The following is a 17,817-nucleotide window of genomic DNA, read 5'->3' as shown; positions in this document are numbered from 1 at the left end:
ATTATTATATTTGCATTTTAATGTCAACAAGTGTTAAGATTGCTGTCATGGTAGAAATGAATTATCTTCTAAACTAGTGTTGTGTATTGCACAATGGCCCCATCTTTTAAGGAAATAGATATATAATGTGGTATTTATAACCATTTTATAGGTTGTGACATACCTATAAAATGTAAAGTCCAACTGGAACAGAATAGATGCAGAGAGGCACCCAGTCCAGTTTTTAAACAGTGTGCCATTGAAACTGCTGAAATTTATGCCTCTGGTTGGTGTTTTTAGAATGGTTGTGGGTTTGTTTTACGTAATTTTACTATCTTAACCTAAACCTATTAGGCCTTTGTTAGATGTGTGCCAGGTGGGCCTTGAGATTCTTCTTGAAATCACTTGATGGCCAACCTAAGTTTTTCTACTTGTTTTCATTTTTGAATAAATTCATAGTTAATGTAAAAAGTGGGTACATTTATTTCTTTGTTAAAAGTAACATTTTAGAAAATCATGGTGGTTGCCCCTTCAAAACACTTATATATAGAAAAATAAGGGAATAAAAATTACTTTATTTACTATTTCTAGTAATGGCAAAATATTTAAAATTTGGATGTATTTATGATGGCAATCATATCTATAGCTTTTAAAATAATTCCACATTTTGAAGCATGCTGTCTTGAAGGAAAGATAGTCGATGAAACCTCAAGAGTTTTAACTCCAAATTTCTCCCATTTCCAAGTTTGTCCTCCGCCCTAAGATTTTTTTACGGTTCTTTGGTTCAGTGATATTCATTGCTTAAACAGGGTAAAGTCGATGGCATTATTAATCTTTCCACTCCCTTTACAACTTCACAGATAAAGCAGCTCTTATTACTGTCACAATTTCATTGACAAAGTAAATTTGTGACTCTCTATCACCAGAGTGATCGTATTCCCATCGCTGTGTCTGTCACAGGAAACCGAAATGAAAAAGAACTTCCATATACCAGCCATTTCCCAAGCAATCACATGTTATCTCTGCTGACTTGAACCATTAAGAAAATCTAATCCCATTTTGTATGTCTTTCTTACAATAGGCACTAAAAGACATATAGTCCTTTATTTCCCTGTAGCCCTGAGTGCTGGGCCAGTCAGACACAGGAAGCTGGACATTCAGTTCACACCCCACTGCACTCTCCACAGGCCTCTCACAGGGACCAGTTAGTCTTTGAAGCTTAAGAAACAGTTGCTTTTTCTGCCCTTTCAGCAATAGCTCTGTTAAAAGAAAAAGGCAGATGTCACACATCTCTAAACCAGGTGATGCTCTGTAACCAGACAAATGGGATTTCTGTGAAACTCCAGCTCTTTTCCTATAAGTGCTTGTCCATTTTTCTTCCCTTGATGAGAAATTGCTCCATTCTCTCCATTTCATCACCTGTTTTATTATTTTATTATTTTTTTTTTAGTTCTAAAATATGGTATCATGAATGATGTTGCTACCTCTTTAAATGTATTCTTGGCATACAATAGGAATGTTCACATGAATCATCACAAGGATATGCATTCTATTCTGTCCTGAAGAACTATTATTTTGTTTGATGTTTCCCATACGTATTCTGCCTTCCATGCAATGAAGGAACAGAGCGCTTCTTCGTTAGAATTGATTATCCACTGACAGCCTCTGGAAGGCTGAGCCTTGAAGCCTAAGATTGACTAGGACCAGAGAGACACAATGGCAAAAAAAAGAAAAAGAAAAAGAAAAAGACCAGTGAGGTCTTTTTGCTGACTTAATTGCTACTGATGGAATGTTTCCTAGAGCTCCTCTTTTTGCTGATGGTGAACTCTGTGCCTCAAAACAAAAACAGAAAACCTTTGCTGAAATATCTTGGGCACTACAGTCTATGACTGACCCCTATTTAACACCCCAATGAATTGGAAATTTAACAACGGTTATGATTTTTCAGTAAAACAGGAAGGAACTATCAGGTTTGTCTAAGCTTTTAAGACTCTCCTAACCCCGTGTGGGAGTGTTAATTCAGAGGCAATAGTAGTGATACAGTGAACACAGGTGCAGACGAGCCGTAAGAAGCTGAATTCTTCCATATTCTTCATTTCAGTCGGTGGTAATGCAACACGCAGATACACAGTAGTAGGCAGCTTAGGTGTTGGTGGGTCATGCTTTACTCTTGCATTTCTCAAATGTCAGTCTCCTTAAAATCTTACTTATTTTGCTTTTTAAATATCTCTCAACACCTTTCTTATCTTCTTATCACTGCTTTATTATCTCTTGCCCAGTGAAGCTGTTAACATCTAACCAGTTTCTTTGCCTCCATCTTGTCTCATAGAATCCATCTCCCACACAACAGGTATGTTGACCTGAAACACAGATCGAGTTATATTAGTTCCATCCATAAAACATAGTCATGCTTCCCATCTCTATGATAGGATTCAAAATACTTCAATACTGCTCTGCCTAGCTACTTAGTCCCCTCTGGCTCCTCCCTTCAGGGTAGTAGTATTATATTGTTTACATCTTTTTTTTTTTTTTTTTCATGTAAATGTCACCATGTCCATTATGTCTGGGCTTTCATTTTGGTAAGTCTTGGTCTAAAATGCCCTGCCCCCATTGACCTATCTTCTACGTCTTCTATCTGTAATTACTTCTGTAATTCTTCCATAATTACTCCTGTCCTTGGACCCAGCTCAGATAGGCATGTTCCAGAAAGCTCTGCAGACAGTCCTCACCCCAGTTTCAGGCTAGGGACGCACTGGATTCTGTTGTCACCCTTATTGCATTTCAACATCTGCTCAGTTGACTGTGAGTTCCTTGCAGGTACACTTTGTTTACTTTGCCTTCTTAGTCTCATTGCTTATTGCAGTCTTAGGAGCATCCTTGATATTTATGTACCATTTTCTGTCTGAGCCAATCTTCGACTGCCCCAGTACATACCAGCTGTGGGATCTTGGGCCAGTCAGTTAACTTCTCTGAGTCAATGTTCTCATCTGTTGAAAAGAAAATGAATGTACATGGACTGTAAACATCAAACATGATAGAAAGTTTAAAAAACAATTAACAAAATAAAAGCAGTCTCATAAGATGGTTTATGGGTTATGAAGTGCTTATGCAAAAGTGGTGGTTTTTATGATTATTTTTCTCTTCTTCTTCCAAAACACCTTAAAACCCATTAGAACCCAGTAATATTTATTTTGACCATAGAGATTTGAAAGTTTTTTTATAGCTGATTAATGCATAGTTTGGTAATTGTTTTGTTTTTATGCAATTATAATTTTCTGTTGTTCTTTAATACTGAGGCCAGTCTGTCAAAATCAGTCCTCAGCATTTGTTGGAGTGTGTTTTAGGGAGATATTTTTGCTGCTGCTTTAGGAAAATTCTGTAGGGTAGAACTAATAACCACTCTTTTCTGACACAAATATGGATTCAAAAGCTGAATATAGACGTGAAATCTCTGATTCTTAGGTTTCTCATCTGTAAAATGGGAGTGAAAATATCTTCCTCATAGGACTTTGTGGAAATTAATGAGCTAATATGAAATGGTAGCACACTGTGAAGCATTGAAATGCTCAATAAAAGGAGAAGAATAAAGATGATATGAAGAAGGAGTAGAAAGAGAAAGAAGCCATTTCAGTGATGTGTCTTCATATGTGTCAGAAGCAGGACTACATGTAGCTTTAGTGCCCTTTACCTGCCTGTCACTGGCTGTATGAAAAGATTCAAGTCAGAGTGATATGTGTATCTCCATCAATTTACATAGACATACAGTAAACACTTTTAAGTAAACAATGGCTATCAAGTCTTCTGTAATTGTGGTTTAAAAAAATGTCAATTCTTATTCTAGTTGCTTCAGGAAACAGAAAATAAGCTAGGTACACAGAAAAAATTCTACATTTATTTAAAATGTTTTTTGTTTTTATTAATTATGTATATCTGATGTACATTTGAGACCCAAATAGTGTTTTTTTAGAGATCCATAATTAACATGACTCCCTTTGATCTTTAAACATAATTAGTTTCCCTCCTAATAATGTTCAGTGCTGCTAAATTTCCTGCTAAAATAAATAATAGTGAATTCATTCATTGCTTCTTCCATAGTTATAGCCCATATATTGGAACAATTGGGTTAACTAGAGTTAAAAACAATTTGATAGATGGTCTCCAGTAATAACTACTATATAATTTAAAACTTTAACAGTCTCAAAAATGGATCAGAAGTACACATTTAAAACAAATGCACATTTGTGCATTGAACCTTTTCTAAGATGTAGAATAACAACTTTGAAGATTACCAAACCACATGTGAATCTTACACAACGTTGCATGTTGCATATCTGGCCGTTTTTTTTATGGACCACTATATAATTATTTCAGGATGTAAAATTAAAATTTGAGTAGAAATAAAACAATGTAGTTGACTGTGGATTTTATTGCCAGTAGTGAGGGATAAACTTCTATAAACTTGCGTTCAAAAACAAACTCTAGGGGAAAGAAGGCCTTTTTGTAAGTTTGTGGTTCCCATAAACAGGCTCCACCATGTTTAGCTTTTTATCAGCATATTATATCTGATAGAGTGTAAGAGTCATATCGCTTTTTAGAGCTGGTATAGTATCTAAACAGAAAAGAAGTAATGAGAGAAAAAACTGGACCCTTCAGTTCTGAATTCCCTTTCTTTGATGTTGACTTCATTTAAATCACTTGTTGGAACAGTTTGCTTAAATTGCTGATTTCAGAAAAGCTGGCAGGATAATGGTACATTGTTTCTGACCAATAACGTGGTTATTTGAGTCAGAGCCAAAACTAATAGTGTCAGAGGGCCTTTTTGCAGGTTCAGGTCAGGTTTACTATAATACAAGATTGTTGCTAAGGACTGTGAGCTCACTGCTTGAAATCGTAAATAAAGTATTTCATAGAAAAAAAGAAAGAACTGTGAATTCAACATTTTGAGGAAACACATATTACGAGGCCCTCAAAGTTTTACCTGATGAATTTAAGAAGCTTGATATGTGTGAGACATGTTTGCCACACTCTGACAAGAGCTGGCAGGCTGGTTCTTTGGGGAATGATTCTTCATGACATGTGGCAATAAGCCACCAAGGCCCAGTAAAGTCAGTGGTACTAGAGTAAACAGCACTTCAGGGCTTCAGGGAATGGGATATACACACACACATACACACACATGCACGCACACGCACACACACACAGTGTTTATATATATATATATGTATATATATATGTATATTTACACCTCCTATAATATGTATTGCTACTCTTAATGCTGAACTCAAGATTTATTCAGAATACCCCCCTTATGGATTTATTGTGGCTTTTTGTGTTGTTGCTATTGGTTGCTTTGTAGTTAAAAATAATGTTTTGAAAAAAATTTAACTGAAGATTTGAGGAGCTAATGAGAAAGAAATGATTTGTGGTTATAAAAAGAAACCCCCAAAGACAATGTGTGATTGAAGACTTTTAGAGAGTCAGTATTGCCAGCTGAGCTCTTTGTGAACAGGCTGAAAGTGGAGTGCTAAGAGCCAAGAGGTTTAATGAAGTCCCACTACAGAATTTAACAAGAGAATCATTTGTGAGAGTGGCTTCCTCTCCTAACTGTTCTGATCCAGTGGCATAAATAGGATGCTGAGCTCCACTCCTGCTGGGTTTTTTTTTTTTTTTAATGGTATTTGATTTGATTGAGACTCAGTAGCATTATGGCCTATGATTCTTTTCTTTTTCTTTTTTTTTTTGGTAGAAAGGATAAAGTAAAGAGCTTCTTGTGTTCTTATAGCCTTTCAGAGATAGCCATTTTAACCCTAATGACTGCTGAAGATGTGACATTCCCTTAGATTTCTTTCATTTACTCATGAAGGTTTTGGGTTGCTTTCAGTTATTTCACACACATTGATATAAATCTTGAAAATTATTCAAAAGAAAAAGCAGTTCTCCACATAACCTTCCTATAGAGAACTTGAAACACTCTCTTCCTTTTTTTTTTTTTTTTTTTGCCAAGTATTTGAAGAAATAAGTAGAGCAGTCAGGTACAAGAAATAATTGGTACATAATATGAGTCTGTGACAAATAATGACACAGCACCACACTAGTAAACAGCACATCATGGATCTTCCATTGTGTTATGAGCTTTACTGGAATTGATTCATCTACATAACAGTGGATACGTTTTCCTCATTGCTCAGTTATATAGATGAATAGCTAAGTAACCGTCTTTAGAAACCTGCATTCTGAAATAATGATGGCAACCTGGAAAGATGGAACTGAGTTGTGCGAATCTGCAGCATCTGCGTTACTCAGCCTGAGAATGGAATTTGAAAAAGGAAATTAGTCTTTTGCTCTAGTCGTTTTTGGGTAGCTCATTTTAAAGCATTAAATTCATTACTAACAATCTTACATAACTTTAAGATGTGAAATTATGTTGTGATGTTGTGAATAATGTAAAAATATCCTGTTAGTTTACACTGATGTATTTATTCTGTTTTATCCAGAATGGCTAGGACATAAATGATTGAGATAACTCATTGTTTAAGAGAGAATAATCATAAAGAGAATGATTTTAGACTGTTTGACATTAAGGACACCCTTTTCTTATGATAAACCTGCATAAATGAAATATGCAAGATAATGGAAAAGTGGCTTTTCAGTGCATCCATATGTATCAAATGTTATTATTTGCTTGCTATCATTTTAAATATTTTATAGGTATACACAAAATGAATAATGATGCTGAACAGTATTCATCCTTACAGATTCACAAATCATTTCTATATATTCCAAACATTAGGGTCATCAGTAGACTAGTTATATTATACAGCAACTGGTGTCCTCTGAACCTTATTTCAACAATTTAAAATGCAGTATGCTTCTTTTTATTTCATTTTTTAAAAGATTTTGTATGAATTAAAAATTGCTACCTATTAATATCTTATATAAAGTTTGCAAAACTGATTAAAACACCATGAGCATTTTAATTGCTTTTAAGCTGTTATACTCTTGACTTGATAAATAATGTGCCAGTATAAACACACCTATAGAAAATACTAAAATAAGTACAAGACAAAATGTAGCTGAGTAATTGCTTTATAACAAAATTATGAGAGTAGGAAAATATTTAAATGGTTGTTAAAGTTAGCTTTAGCTGTAAGACATTTATTTTGTGGGTCAGTGTTATTAGGAGAAAATTTAGAGCACTGCACAATTAAAACTGATAGATATGGCATTTTAAAAGGTACTTTTTAAAAAATTGGCGTGGATGACAGAAGAGCCATTTCAAACAGTGTTCTTTTTAGATCATTCATAAAGAGATTGAGGGGTGCTCTTGTGTTTTTACTTAAGCTTTTTATTCCCCCCAATGAATAAATACTAAATGAATAAATATAATTGATAATAAGTAAATTTGACCTGATTTAGGCTTATTGGAAATAATGATAAGTTACATAATTTCTGTACTGGATTGTTGAGATGTTAAATACTAGACAAGGATGAGGTCTCTTTTTTACTTATGAAAGAACTGAGGTCAGAGTTGATTTTATAATGTATAGCAAACTGAACATATACATTTGACACTTGGTTGCATGCATTTGACATTCACAGTAGTTATCTTAAAAGGTTACATCACATCATTTTGCAGAGATGGAATTGGCTATTTGGACGTTGTTCTTTTTTAATGAGAAAATAGAATATAACATGAGTCACTTCCTCTCCCCAAACCTTTTTATGTGTGTAAAACATGCCCATATATGACACAGAATAATTATGTAAAGTACAAAGTGATCAGCACAATAAGTCTAGTTATCCATCACCATATATAGTTAGAATTTTTTTTTCCTGATGATGAGAACTTCTAAGATTTACTCTCTTAGCAACTTTCAAAAATGAAGTAGTATATTAGTAAATATATTCCCTCTATTGTACATTATATCTTCCATTATAAAATTTGTTTATTTACTATAACTTGGAATTTATAACTTTTGACCTCTTTCATCCATTCCACCTCCCCCTCACCCTCAACTTAGACAATCATCAGTCTGTTCTCTGTATCTATAAACTTGTGTTTTTGTTTGTTTTAAATTCCACATATAAGTGAGGTCCTGTGATATTTTTCTTCCTCTGCCTGACTTATTTCAATTAGCATAATAACCTTCAAGGTCCATCCATGTCATCTCAAATTACAAGTTATCCTCCTTTTTATGGCTTTATAGTATTCCATTGTGTATGTATTTATTTATTTAGCTAATTAGTTTATATTTCTTTATCCATTCATCCAGTAATGGACATTTAGATTTTTTCTAAGTCTTGATTATTGTAAATAATTCTGCAATGAACATAGGGTATATATATATATGAATTAGTGTTTTTGTTTGCTTTGGATGAATATTCAAGAGTGGAACTGCTGGATCATATGGAAGTTTTATTTTTAATTTTTTGAGGATCTTGCATATTGTTTTCCATAGTAGCCTCACTCATATACATTCTCACTAATTATACACAAAGTGTACTGTTTTCTCCACATCCTTGCCAACATTCCTTATTTCTTAGTTTTTGTTTGTTCATTTAATGTTTATTTATTTATATGGTTGCATGGAGTCTTAGTTGCAGTATGCGGAATCTTTAGTTGTGGCACGTGAACTCTTAGTTGCAGCATGTAGAATCTAGTTTCCTAACGAAGGATTGAATCCAGGCCCCCTGCATTGGGAGTGTATACTCTTAGCCACAAAGAAGTCCCTCTTGTCTTTTTAATTATAGCTATTCTAATGTATGTGAGGTGATATCCTATTGTGCTTTTGATTTGCATTTCCCCCAGGGTTAGTGATGTTGAGCATCTTTTCATGTGCCTGTTGGCCATCTATATGTCTTCTTGGACTAGTCAGATTCTCTACTCATTTTTCAAATCAGATTATTTGTTTCTTTTTTTGCTACTGAGTTGTATGAGTTTCTTGGATAATAACCCCTTATCAGAAATACAATTTGTACATATTCTCTCTCATTCAATGGGCTACCTTGTAAATAAGTTTTCATTGAAAGTTATTTTGTTTATGTCATGGAGCCAAAAGATTTTAGAACCAAATTTACAGTAAAATAAGATTTAATAAGGAGGAGAAGGGGATGACAGAGGATGAGATGGTTGGATGGCACCAACCACCACCATCCAACTCGATGGACATGTGTTTGAGCAAGCTCTGGGATTTAGTGATGGACAATGAAGCCTGGCGTGTTGCAGTCTGTGGGGTCACAGAGTCAGACATGACTGAGCAACTGAACTGAAGGTTTAACAGTTTTTTTTTAACTTAAAGTCATGCGGTATTCCAAAAACAGCACTAATTAAAAGAGCTGGACAGACCTGAGCACCAATCTTCCATGTCTTACCTGATACATGATCTTAAGAAAATTACTTAACCTTCATATTTCTCCCTCTACAAAATTGGCATATTGAACTCTTGTACAGAGTTGCTAGGAAGGTTTCTAGTGTATGATCTGACACATAGTTACCTAACGTTGATGGATCTTCATTAAATTGAGACGTAAAAGGTTATGTGATTTATGCAGGATATATCCAATTAATTTTGCAGAGAATCTGATCCAAAGTTATTTAACTGTCAGTTGAGTAGTTTCATTATTATGTTATCATGTACTTTAATGCTGACCCTCCATGACTTATGCTATTTGAAGATAAGGGTCCCAAACAAAATTTTGGGAGCACCTTCTGTGTATAAAGCAATACACTAGACACAGTGATAGTAAGACACATAGATAGTAAGCCTGCCTTTATGAAGCTTATTGATGAAGAGAGATATACACAAATGTCTATAGTATCAGCAGAATTTAAAAAGTGGATTTTTAAAGGAATGGGTGGAAGAAAGTGCCTTCAACTGGGTAATGGGGACATTCTTGTCATTTGTTCACTCTTTCAACAAATATTTGAATGCAATATAAATAGTGTCCTCAACTCGATAAGTTCTAGAAAAATGATGGAAAACAAAATAGTTAAATACTTGCCCTCGTGTAACTTACAGGCTATTTTAAGAAACAGACTTCTATAGAAACATCACAAATTTATAGTTTAAGACTATAGTTAAATGCTCTAGAAGAAAAGTTAAGGTCTCTATGAGAACATAGTAGCATTCTGATAAGATTTAGTATCAAATTTAAGGTAGCTCCTTGAAGAAGTATTTTATTTTTTTGAGCTAAGGGCTGAGATGAGTAGGAATTTAAAATAGGAGGATCTCAGGGTATAGCATAAACAGAACCATAAGTAATAAGGAGCAAAGGGCACTCAAGAATGAGAAGATCTACATGGCTAAGTTAGAAAGGTGGGCGAGGGAAGGAATATGAGAAAACACCAAAGAATCACTTAGCAAGGCCATGTTAGGGATTTTGCTCTCTTTTAAGAGAAATGAGACCCTATTGAAGGCTTTTGAGCTAAATGTACTATAATCAGATTAGTTTAGTTTTTAAGCATTCTGGTTGCTTTGTGAGGTTGGAATGGAAAAAAAAAAAACAAGGCATTATTTTAGGTGACTGCTGTTGCATAACTTGTCCAGGGTGGTGGTAATAGAGTTAGAAAGAGGTGGATGGAATGGAGAAATGGTTATGAAATAAAATCTATAGAATTTGGTAATGAATTGTACATCTCAAAGAAGAAGAAAAGAAAGATCTAGATTTCTGGCTTTCTAAATTGATTTAGGGACTGTTACCACCAAAATTGCAAGGAGATCCAACCAGTCCATCCTAAAGGAGATCAGTCCTGGGTGTTCATTGGAAGGACTGATGTTGACGCTGAAACTCCAATACTTTGGCCACCCGATGTGAAAAGCTGACTTATTTGAAAAGACCCTGATGCTGGGAGGGATTGGGGGCAGGAGGAGTAGGGGTCGACAGAAGATGAGATGGTTGGATTGCATCACCAACTAAATGGACATGGGTTTGGGTGGACTCCGGGAGTTGGTGATGGACAGGGAGGCCTGGCGTGCTGTGGTTCATAGGGTCACAAAGAGTTGGACACAACTGAGCGACTGAACTGAACAGAACTGATCTGAAATGCTGAACTTTGTGGTGACTTACCACCTTCTTTACATCGATATTTGTTGGTTATTTTTACTCCAGTTTTAATTGGGCTGCCGTCTCTGGGATCGCACAGAGTCGGACACGACTGAAGCGACTTAGCAGCAGCATTAGCAGGGCTTAGCAAGGGTAGGAAGAGATGACTTACAGTTCTTTCTTTGAAAAGCAAAAACAACAAGCATTTATTTCTCTTGCTTTCACTTCAGTTCAGTTCATTTGCTCAGTTGTGTCCAACTCTTTCTGAGCCCACGGACTCCTGCACACCAGTCTTCCCTGTCCATCATCAACTCCTGGAGCTTACTCAAACTCATGTCCATTGGTGATGGACAGGGAGGCCTGGCGTGCTGCGGTCCAGGGGTCGCAAAGAGTTGGATGCAACTGAGCAACTGAACTGATACTGATACCACCAAAATTATGATCCTGAGATCCTATGTCAGGTGCCATACACATCGTCATAGATTGCTGGATACCTGCATTTCAGTTTCAGACTCTTTAGCAGGCAAATAACAAGTTGTACCATTTAATAACTGGTTTGGGGTTCAGTGGGGACATTTTTAGAAATAGAAGGAAAAGAAGAAGTTTATTAACTTTTTCTGGCATAGTGCAAGATATTTTGTGTATCAGGCATAGTGCAAGATATTTTGTGCAAATAGCAAAGTTTTCAGTCATGGTTCTATTGGGATTTTGGGTTGGATCATGCTTTGTTATGGGAAGCTTTCTTGTGTGTTATAGGATATTTATCAGCATGTCTGACCTCTGCCTTGTAGATGCCCGAAGCACCCCCACTTCAGCAGTGACAATCAGAATTGTTTCTGGAACTACTGATCTAAAGAATAAAGTGAGATAGTTAAGTGGAGGGGAAAAGTTCATGGTATTTTATGTGCCAATTAAATATATTCTAAAAATGTCCTTCTTAGTCACTCTATTTTGTATGCCTGAAGACTTGAAAGACGCAATGACAGGCTTTTATGTTAAACTCAATCTTTTCCCTAAAAAGAAATCATATCTCATACTAAAATATCTTGAGAGTTTTTAATTGTTAGAGATAATATCATTCATGAGTATCTATGCATATAATTTCTCTGGTGTAACAGTGACTGGGTTTTGTCAGTTCAACTGCAGATAGCTTCACTGGTTAAATATTTGAGTATTCTTCTATTTTATTCAAATGTATTTCTTCTCCAAAAAATCTTATAACTCACTACTTTACTCTATTCATATGTATATGAATTCTATTCTCATTCTATTCTCATACATTCTCAAGCACAATGTATGAGAATGAGAAAAATCACATCAGTTTAGGGACTCACTACTGTTTAACTACTAATAATGAAAATAATTGTATGACCCATTGCTGACAGTGAAGAATCTGGCTACTTTATCTAATTCATAAGTACAAATTCAAAATTTTTGCCATTATGCTTCAAAAGTAGAGATTTCAATGTGAAAATATCCAAATTGTAACTTTACCTTTGTGCTAAACTTGCAAATATTTTAATTTTGTGCAATTTTCTAATATCACCTGGATTTATATTATGAGCTATGTGTATAAATTACCTCATCAACTTTAGGTAACTGAAGAGAATATTTCCCAGGACATTTTCTAGTAGGGTATCCATTTGTATGTACATAATCAAAAGGAAAAATATTGGAGGCAGAGGGGTATATCTGTTGTCCTGCTTTACCTCTGAATTTCCATAGTCTTAAAATCACAGTGTAGAAAGCACTTTAAGAGTCAACTACTCTACTTCTTTACCAGACAGGGTTATATAGCTAAGCTGTTGTGGCCAAATGGAAATAAATCCCACATTTAAAGACCTCTAGAGACATCACAGTTGGCAACCAATTCATGGTTCAGTGACCTTTACTGTTAACTGCTTCTTTTCTCTGATTTTCCTAAGTAACCATGCTATTATTTAGGCCCATTATCTTCTCTTCTGGCGTAAGTAGTTATCAGGATTGGCTGCTCCCTGTATTTATTAGACATAATCTGAAGATGTCTTAAGTATCTGTCCAGCTGACTTGTTTTCTCAGACCAAAAAAAAAGGCCTCTTCCTCCAGCTTCTGTGTAATTTTTTCAAACATTTATCATCTTTCTGACTCTTGTCTCCTGAATATGACAAGCAGATAGAAGAAATGAGTCTTTTCTTTCTCTTTTCCCCTCCACCTCCCTTGCTTCATTCTTTGCTTCCTTCATTTTTATGTCTTTCGCTCTTAGCTTCTTCTCTTATTTATACCAAAAGATTATTGTCTGAATAGTGTACATCCTTAGAATACAGAAGAGTTCAGACTAAATAATCTGGAGTTCTTTGGTGACCCATTCAAAAGAGGAAGAAAATCTTTTACTCTATAATCGTGTGCATGTGTATTTGTGTGTGGGGAAGGAGGGCGTGGGAGAATGGGGGATAGAAAGCCTACCCTATACCATTTTAAACAGTTCATTTTCTAAAAGCTGTTACTCAAGTACATAATTTGTATATCTCCAAAAATTTCAGAGTGTTATCCCATTTCGCCTTTTGAATCAAAAGGGTACCAGAATTTTATAATGATATATTATATATATATAATATAAATGTGTGTGTGTGTGTCTATTTTAGATTTTGCTTAACTCCTCTTCCCCCTGCACCCAACCTCAAGAAAATCAAAGCTAGGTGAAAACACTATGCTTCGTATACAAACTCGGATTTGGGGCAAATTCTCCAGTCCTTCACCCCTTTCCAAACTCCCTACAATGTAAAAAAAATTCAATCTGTTCCTAAAGATGGATTATAATCCACATGATGTTGAAACATTAAAAGACAAAAATTAGTAAGTTTTTTTCCTCTTAAAAATATGTATTTATTTTGTAAAGTCATTTTAACTTCCTATTTGGCACATTTACCCTAAGATGTATTTTTGTCAAAATACTGTTTGTCCTCATCTTCAAAAGTATATTATTTTTTAATGTATATTGACATAAAATGTCACTTCAAGACAAGAATTAATTAAAGATGATTTACCCTTAAGAAATGATTACTTTTTCCCCCCAAAAGGTGAACGTTTTAAAAGGCTTTAAGTCTCTTTTCTTCTCACCTGTTAAATTTCCTGTGTCTTTTTCAAACTACAGCTAAATATTCTTTAAAGAATTTTAATATCATGAGGAATACTTTAAAATTGCTTTCATGAAGAGGTAGTAAGGATTTTAGGTTAAACAGTTTATGTAAAATGAAACAGATTATTTTTCCTATTGCATATCATTATTCCCAAACTGATTAATTAGTAGGAAAATTTGTACAGACTTGGATTTAGTCAAGAAACCTGGAAGACTGTCTTCGGTTAGTCATCTGTAACCTTGAAGAAGTTATTTTTAACAATTTAGGTTCTTAGACTGATAAATTCTAAGGACACTTCCAGAGCTAACATTTTATTGTTTTATTAGAGATAGAGAGACAGGCTTTTCCTCTTAAGAGGAAAGGGATTGGGATAGAGGTGATCCCAGCCTTTAAAGCAGAAAAAGAAGTTGAGAAGAGTTCTGTAGAGGGTGGGAAAGAAGCTGCTCATAAACCAGGGGCATTAGAGGATAATGAATGAACAGGATCCAAAAGACTCATTTTCTTCTGATTGTTTCTGGACTAATCTAACTCAACAATAATGGGCACTGCCTGTTGTGTAGAAGGTCTCTGCTTTCTGTATAGGGGGAAAAAAAGTCCTTCATCCTGACTGAGAGAAATATGGAGAAAGGGGCAATAAGTGAAAAACTTAAAGATTTAAAGGCATTTCTGTCATTTATTCTCAGTGAGTAAAAGGATTTTATGTGGAGGATCTATATGGCATTTATTTGTTTGCTGAAACTAGAACAAATGAAATTGTGTCGGGCAGGTTTTCATTTAGATAAGAAGACTCACTTCCTGATAGTCATGGTTGTTAAAAGCTTAAAAGATCATTCAAGATAGACTCCTCTCAAAAACCTCTGATGTTTTAAGAGCTTCTGTGTTAGATGTTGCCTTAGATAAGTTTGAAGGTCCTTAATAGACTTTGAAATATTTTACAGTTATCAATTTCCATTGATGTTATATGCAAGTACACTAGCCAGACATTCTTAAACACACTGGATTTTAATTAAAAGATTCAACTGCTGGTAAAGCCTACAAGCTGGTAAAGCCTACAAGCAAGGGAAAAGTGGTAAAGCCTACAAGCAAGGGAAAAGTGCCTTTTAAAATTTTACATGAACTAATTCCCAGTGATTTTTTGGTTTCTAACATGTTAAATATTTTTGAAATTGTTTAAGGAATTTTAAATTACTGAAAACACATCAATAGAAACTATTGATGAATCAGTCTCTGATCTCCTGACTTACAATAAGGCTTGATTTTAACTGTATCAGTATAATCAAATTTATTTGCAGAGATTACCCAAAAGATAATTTTATGACTTTGTGTTTTCTCAAAGCTAAGTTATGTTGCTGTAGTTATCAGGATTGCTTTCTTGTAGTTTCTGAATATTTCTTTCTGTCATTTAAAAGACATCATCTTGAAGCTTTTGAGAATTGTAAACAAGCCCCATCTTCTCTGTGTGTTTTTAAATCTGGATGGCATGTTTGATGCTATGATAAACATTATGCCTGAGTTAATGAGATTTTTTTAAACTTTTCTTGCCTGCATGAATGAAAAATTAGAGATTTTACTTTAGAGTGAAAAATAAAAACAATCTATTTCACTCACACTAAAGAGAATGTGTGAGTTAAAAGTGTGTTTCTGAATTACCTTTCAGCTTTGCAGATGTGGTAACAATAGAGAGAACAGGAGAACACTTCTTTTTTAAAACTACCATTTCACAGTAGCAGTGCTTAGAATAGTTCATTTATCAAAGGCACAGAAATGCAATCAAGTCTAATTAATTGTGACTTGCTGAAAGACATGGGCATTATTTATTTGAGTAAAATGTATTGTGGGTATCTACTGGGCTATTATGAAAACGCTCTGCATTTGACAGTAATTACCTTTGTTTCTAAATGAGCAAAACAATTGCTTTCCAGTATTTTAAATATGTATTACTCAAGCTTTCTATGTTAAAATATCCAATGTTTCAGCCCTGAAAACAGGTAATGTGACTCTAACTTTATTAGTGTTATAAAGTTTTCTGTTTTCATAATGTGTTTATATTTTTTCCTGTTTTCTCATTGAAAAATATGCAAGGATACAAATGTAACACTTTTTATTAACGACGCTACTCAGCTGACGGTCATGACCAGCAACACCTGGGTTCTGCAAAATCCCTTGTCATAGTCCTGACCTATATAATCATAACCTGTATATTAACCAGATCTAAGGGTTATTCTAATGCTTATTCAAGTATGAGAATAATGGGTTTAATAGAATATCATTGGCAGCATGAAACATTTAAAAATTAATTTGATGGTGGAGTTATAGGATTTAACACTTTATCTTTGATTAAGATGTTTGATTTCTACTCTATGTGGCATTAGCAGTAAAGATTTATAGTATTTTTTTTTCTTTTAAACCCATTACATTTATAGTTATCTGATCCTGTCATCTGGTAGCACAATGTAAAGTCATTGAAAAGTGTTGTATAATTTTATAGCTATCGTTCATTGTAGCTCTGCCATTTAATCAAAGTAGATATTTTAAGATTCATTTCTATTTTTCTTAAATGATTTATGGTGATATAGAAATGCTAGTGAATATAATTCATGCATAGATAGTATGAGCCATGTATCCAAATAGTAATGTGTTCTTTTTATTTAAAAGAAAAGATCATTGGTTAAGTCAAATCTTACTACTTTTTCTGTTTCGTTTTCAGTTTCTTTATTTTTATTTATTCCATGTTTTCTTTTTTGTTTTGTTTTAGTTGGGTCTGGTAAGTTGACATTTTATTGGCCATCTTCTAATCATCGTGTCATTGTGACTGGAACTTCTCTTGCCCTTTTCCATCCATACCCTTCCATGTCCTCCAACCAATCAGCCTCCATGTTTCACTTGTCATTGGCCACAAAGACAGACTGCACAGAATAAAGTCTGCAGGAAGTATGGGTAACTGTGACAAAGAGTGAAAGGTAATGGGGTTGCTAATTTTATCTTATTAAATGATGTGTGATCTGCATCCTTTCATTTTTTTCCTCCTTTTTAAATGAGTGATGAAACAAGGAATAGGGTTTTATCTTGATTAAGTACCATTTCAGTTTATATCTCATGAGGTAAACAATGAACAAAATAGGTGCCCAGAGGACAGTTTGTGTTTGGGAGATCTAAAATATGTTTATGAATTCATCGATATCTGTCTATCTAACTGTTGTTCAGTAATAGTCATTGAAAGTCCTATAAGTGAATAACCTTGCACTTAGGGCTGTTTGCACTCATTTTTATTTCTATGTGTCAGATTCATTTCATTTTATGTATGAAATAACCACATGATGTATTTAAAATATATCAAAATTTGCTATAATAAAGATCTATTGTCATGCAAATAAAATTTTTTGAACACTTTCATTAATCAATATTTTTGGGAAGGTGTCCACTCATACACTTTTAGGATGCTAGAACACCATTTTTGGATATTTCTGTATGGTGTTCCATGTAATAATTTTGACCCTAAGAAAAATCTATGTTTTAAGTTAAAAAGCTATACAAATATTCTAAAGATGTCATTTCATACTAACACAGATAGGAAGATGGATTGTTCAGTAATGGTAATGCAGTAATGAACTGTTTGAGAAAAAAAGGTTTCCATCTGTGCAAAACTATAGTTGGATTCAAATTTAATGAAAGCAAAAGT

At 34.3% G+C, this 17,817-nt stretch overlaps 1 protein-coding gene across 16 annotated transcripts in view; it reads left to right on the top strand.

Moving 5' to 3' along the window:
* ROBO1 (roundabout guidance receptor 1) overlaps positions 1 to 17,817 on the top strand; it is a 1,286,018-nt gene that overhangs the window by 1,178,824 nt on the left and 89,377 nt on the right. For 3 of the 16 annotated variants that reach the window (XM_060416440.1, XM_060416479.1, XM_060416449.1), the window contains one exon: positions 16,894 to 16,902. The exons of the other annotated variants lie outside the window; for them this stretch is intronic. In XM_060416440.1, the coding sequence (XP_060272423.1) occupies positions 16,894 to 16,902 (9 nt within the window). The remainder of the gene's footprint in view (positions 1 to 16,893; positions 16,903 to 17,817) is intronic. 16 annotated transcript variants of the gene reach the window in all.

The sequence above is a fragment of the Ovis aries genome, chromosome 1 (genome assembly GCF_016772045.2).
Source record: "Ovis aries strain OAR_USU_Benz2616 breed Rambouillet chromosome 1, ARS-UI_Ramb_v3.0, whole genome shotgun sequence".
Classification (NCBI taxonomy): domain Eukaryota; kingdom Metazoa; phylum Chordata; class Mammalia; order Artiodactyla; family Bovidae; genus Ovis; species Ovis aries.
The sequence above is the reverse complement of the archived record's forward strand: the minus strand, read 5'-3'. Positions and strand labels throughout refer to the sequence as shown.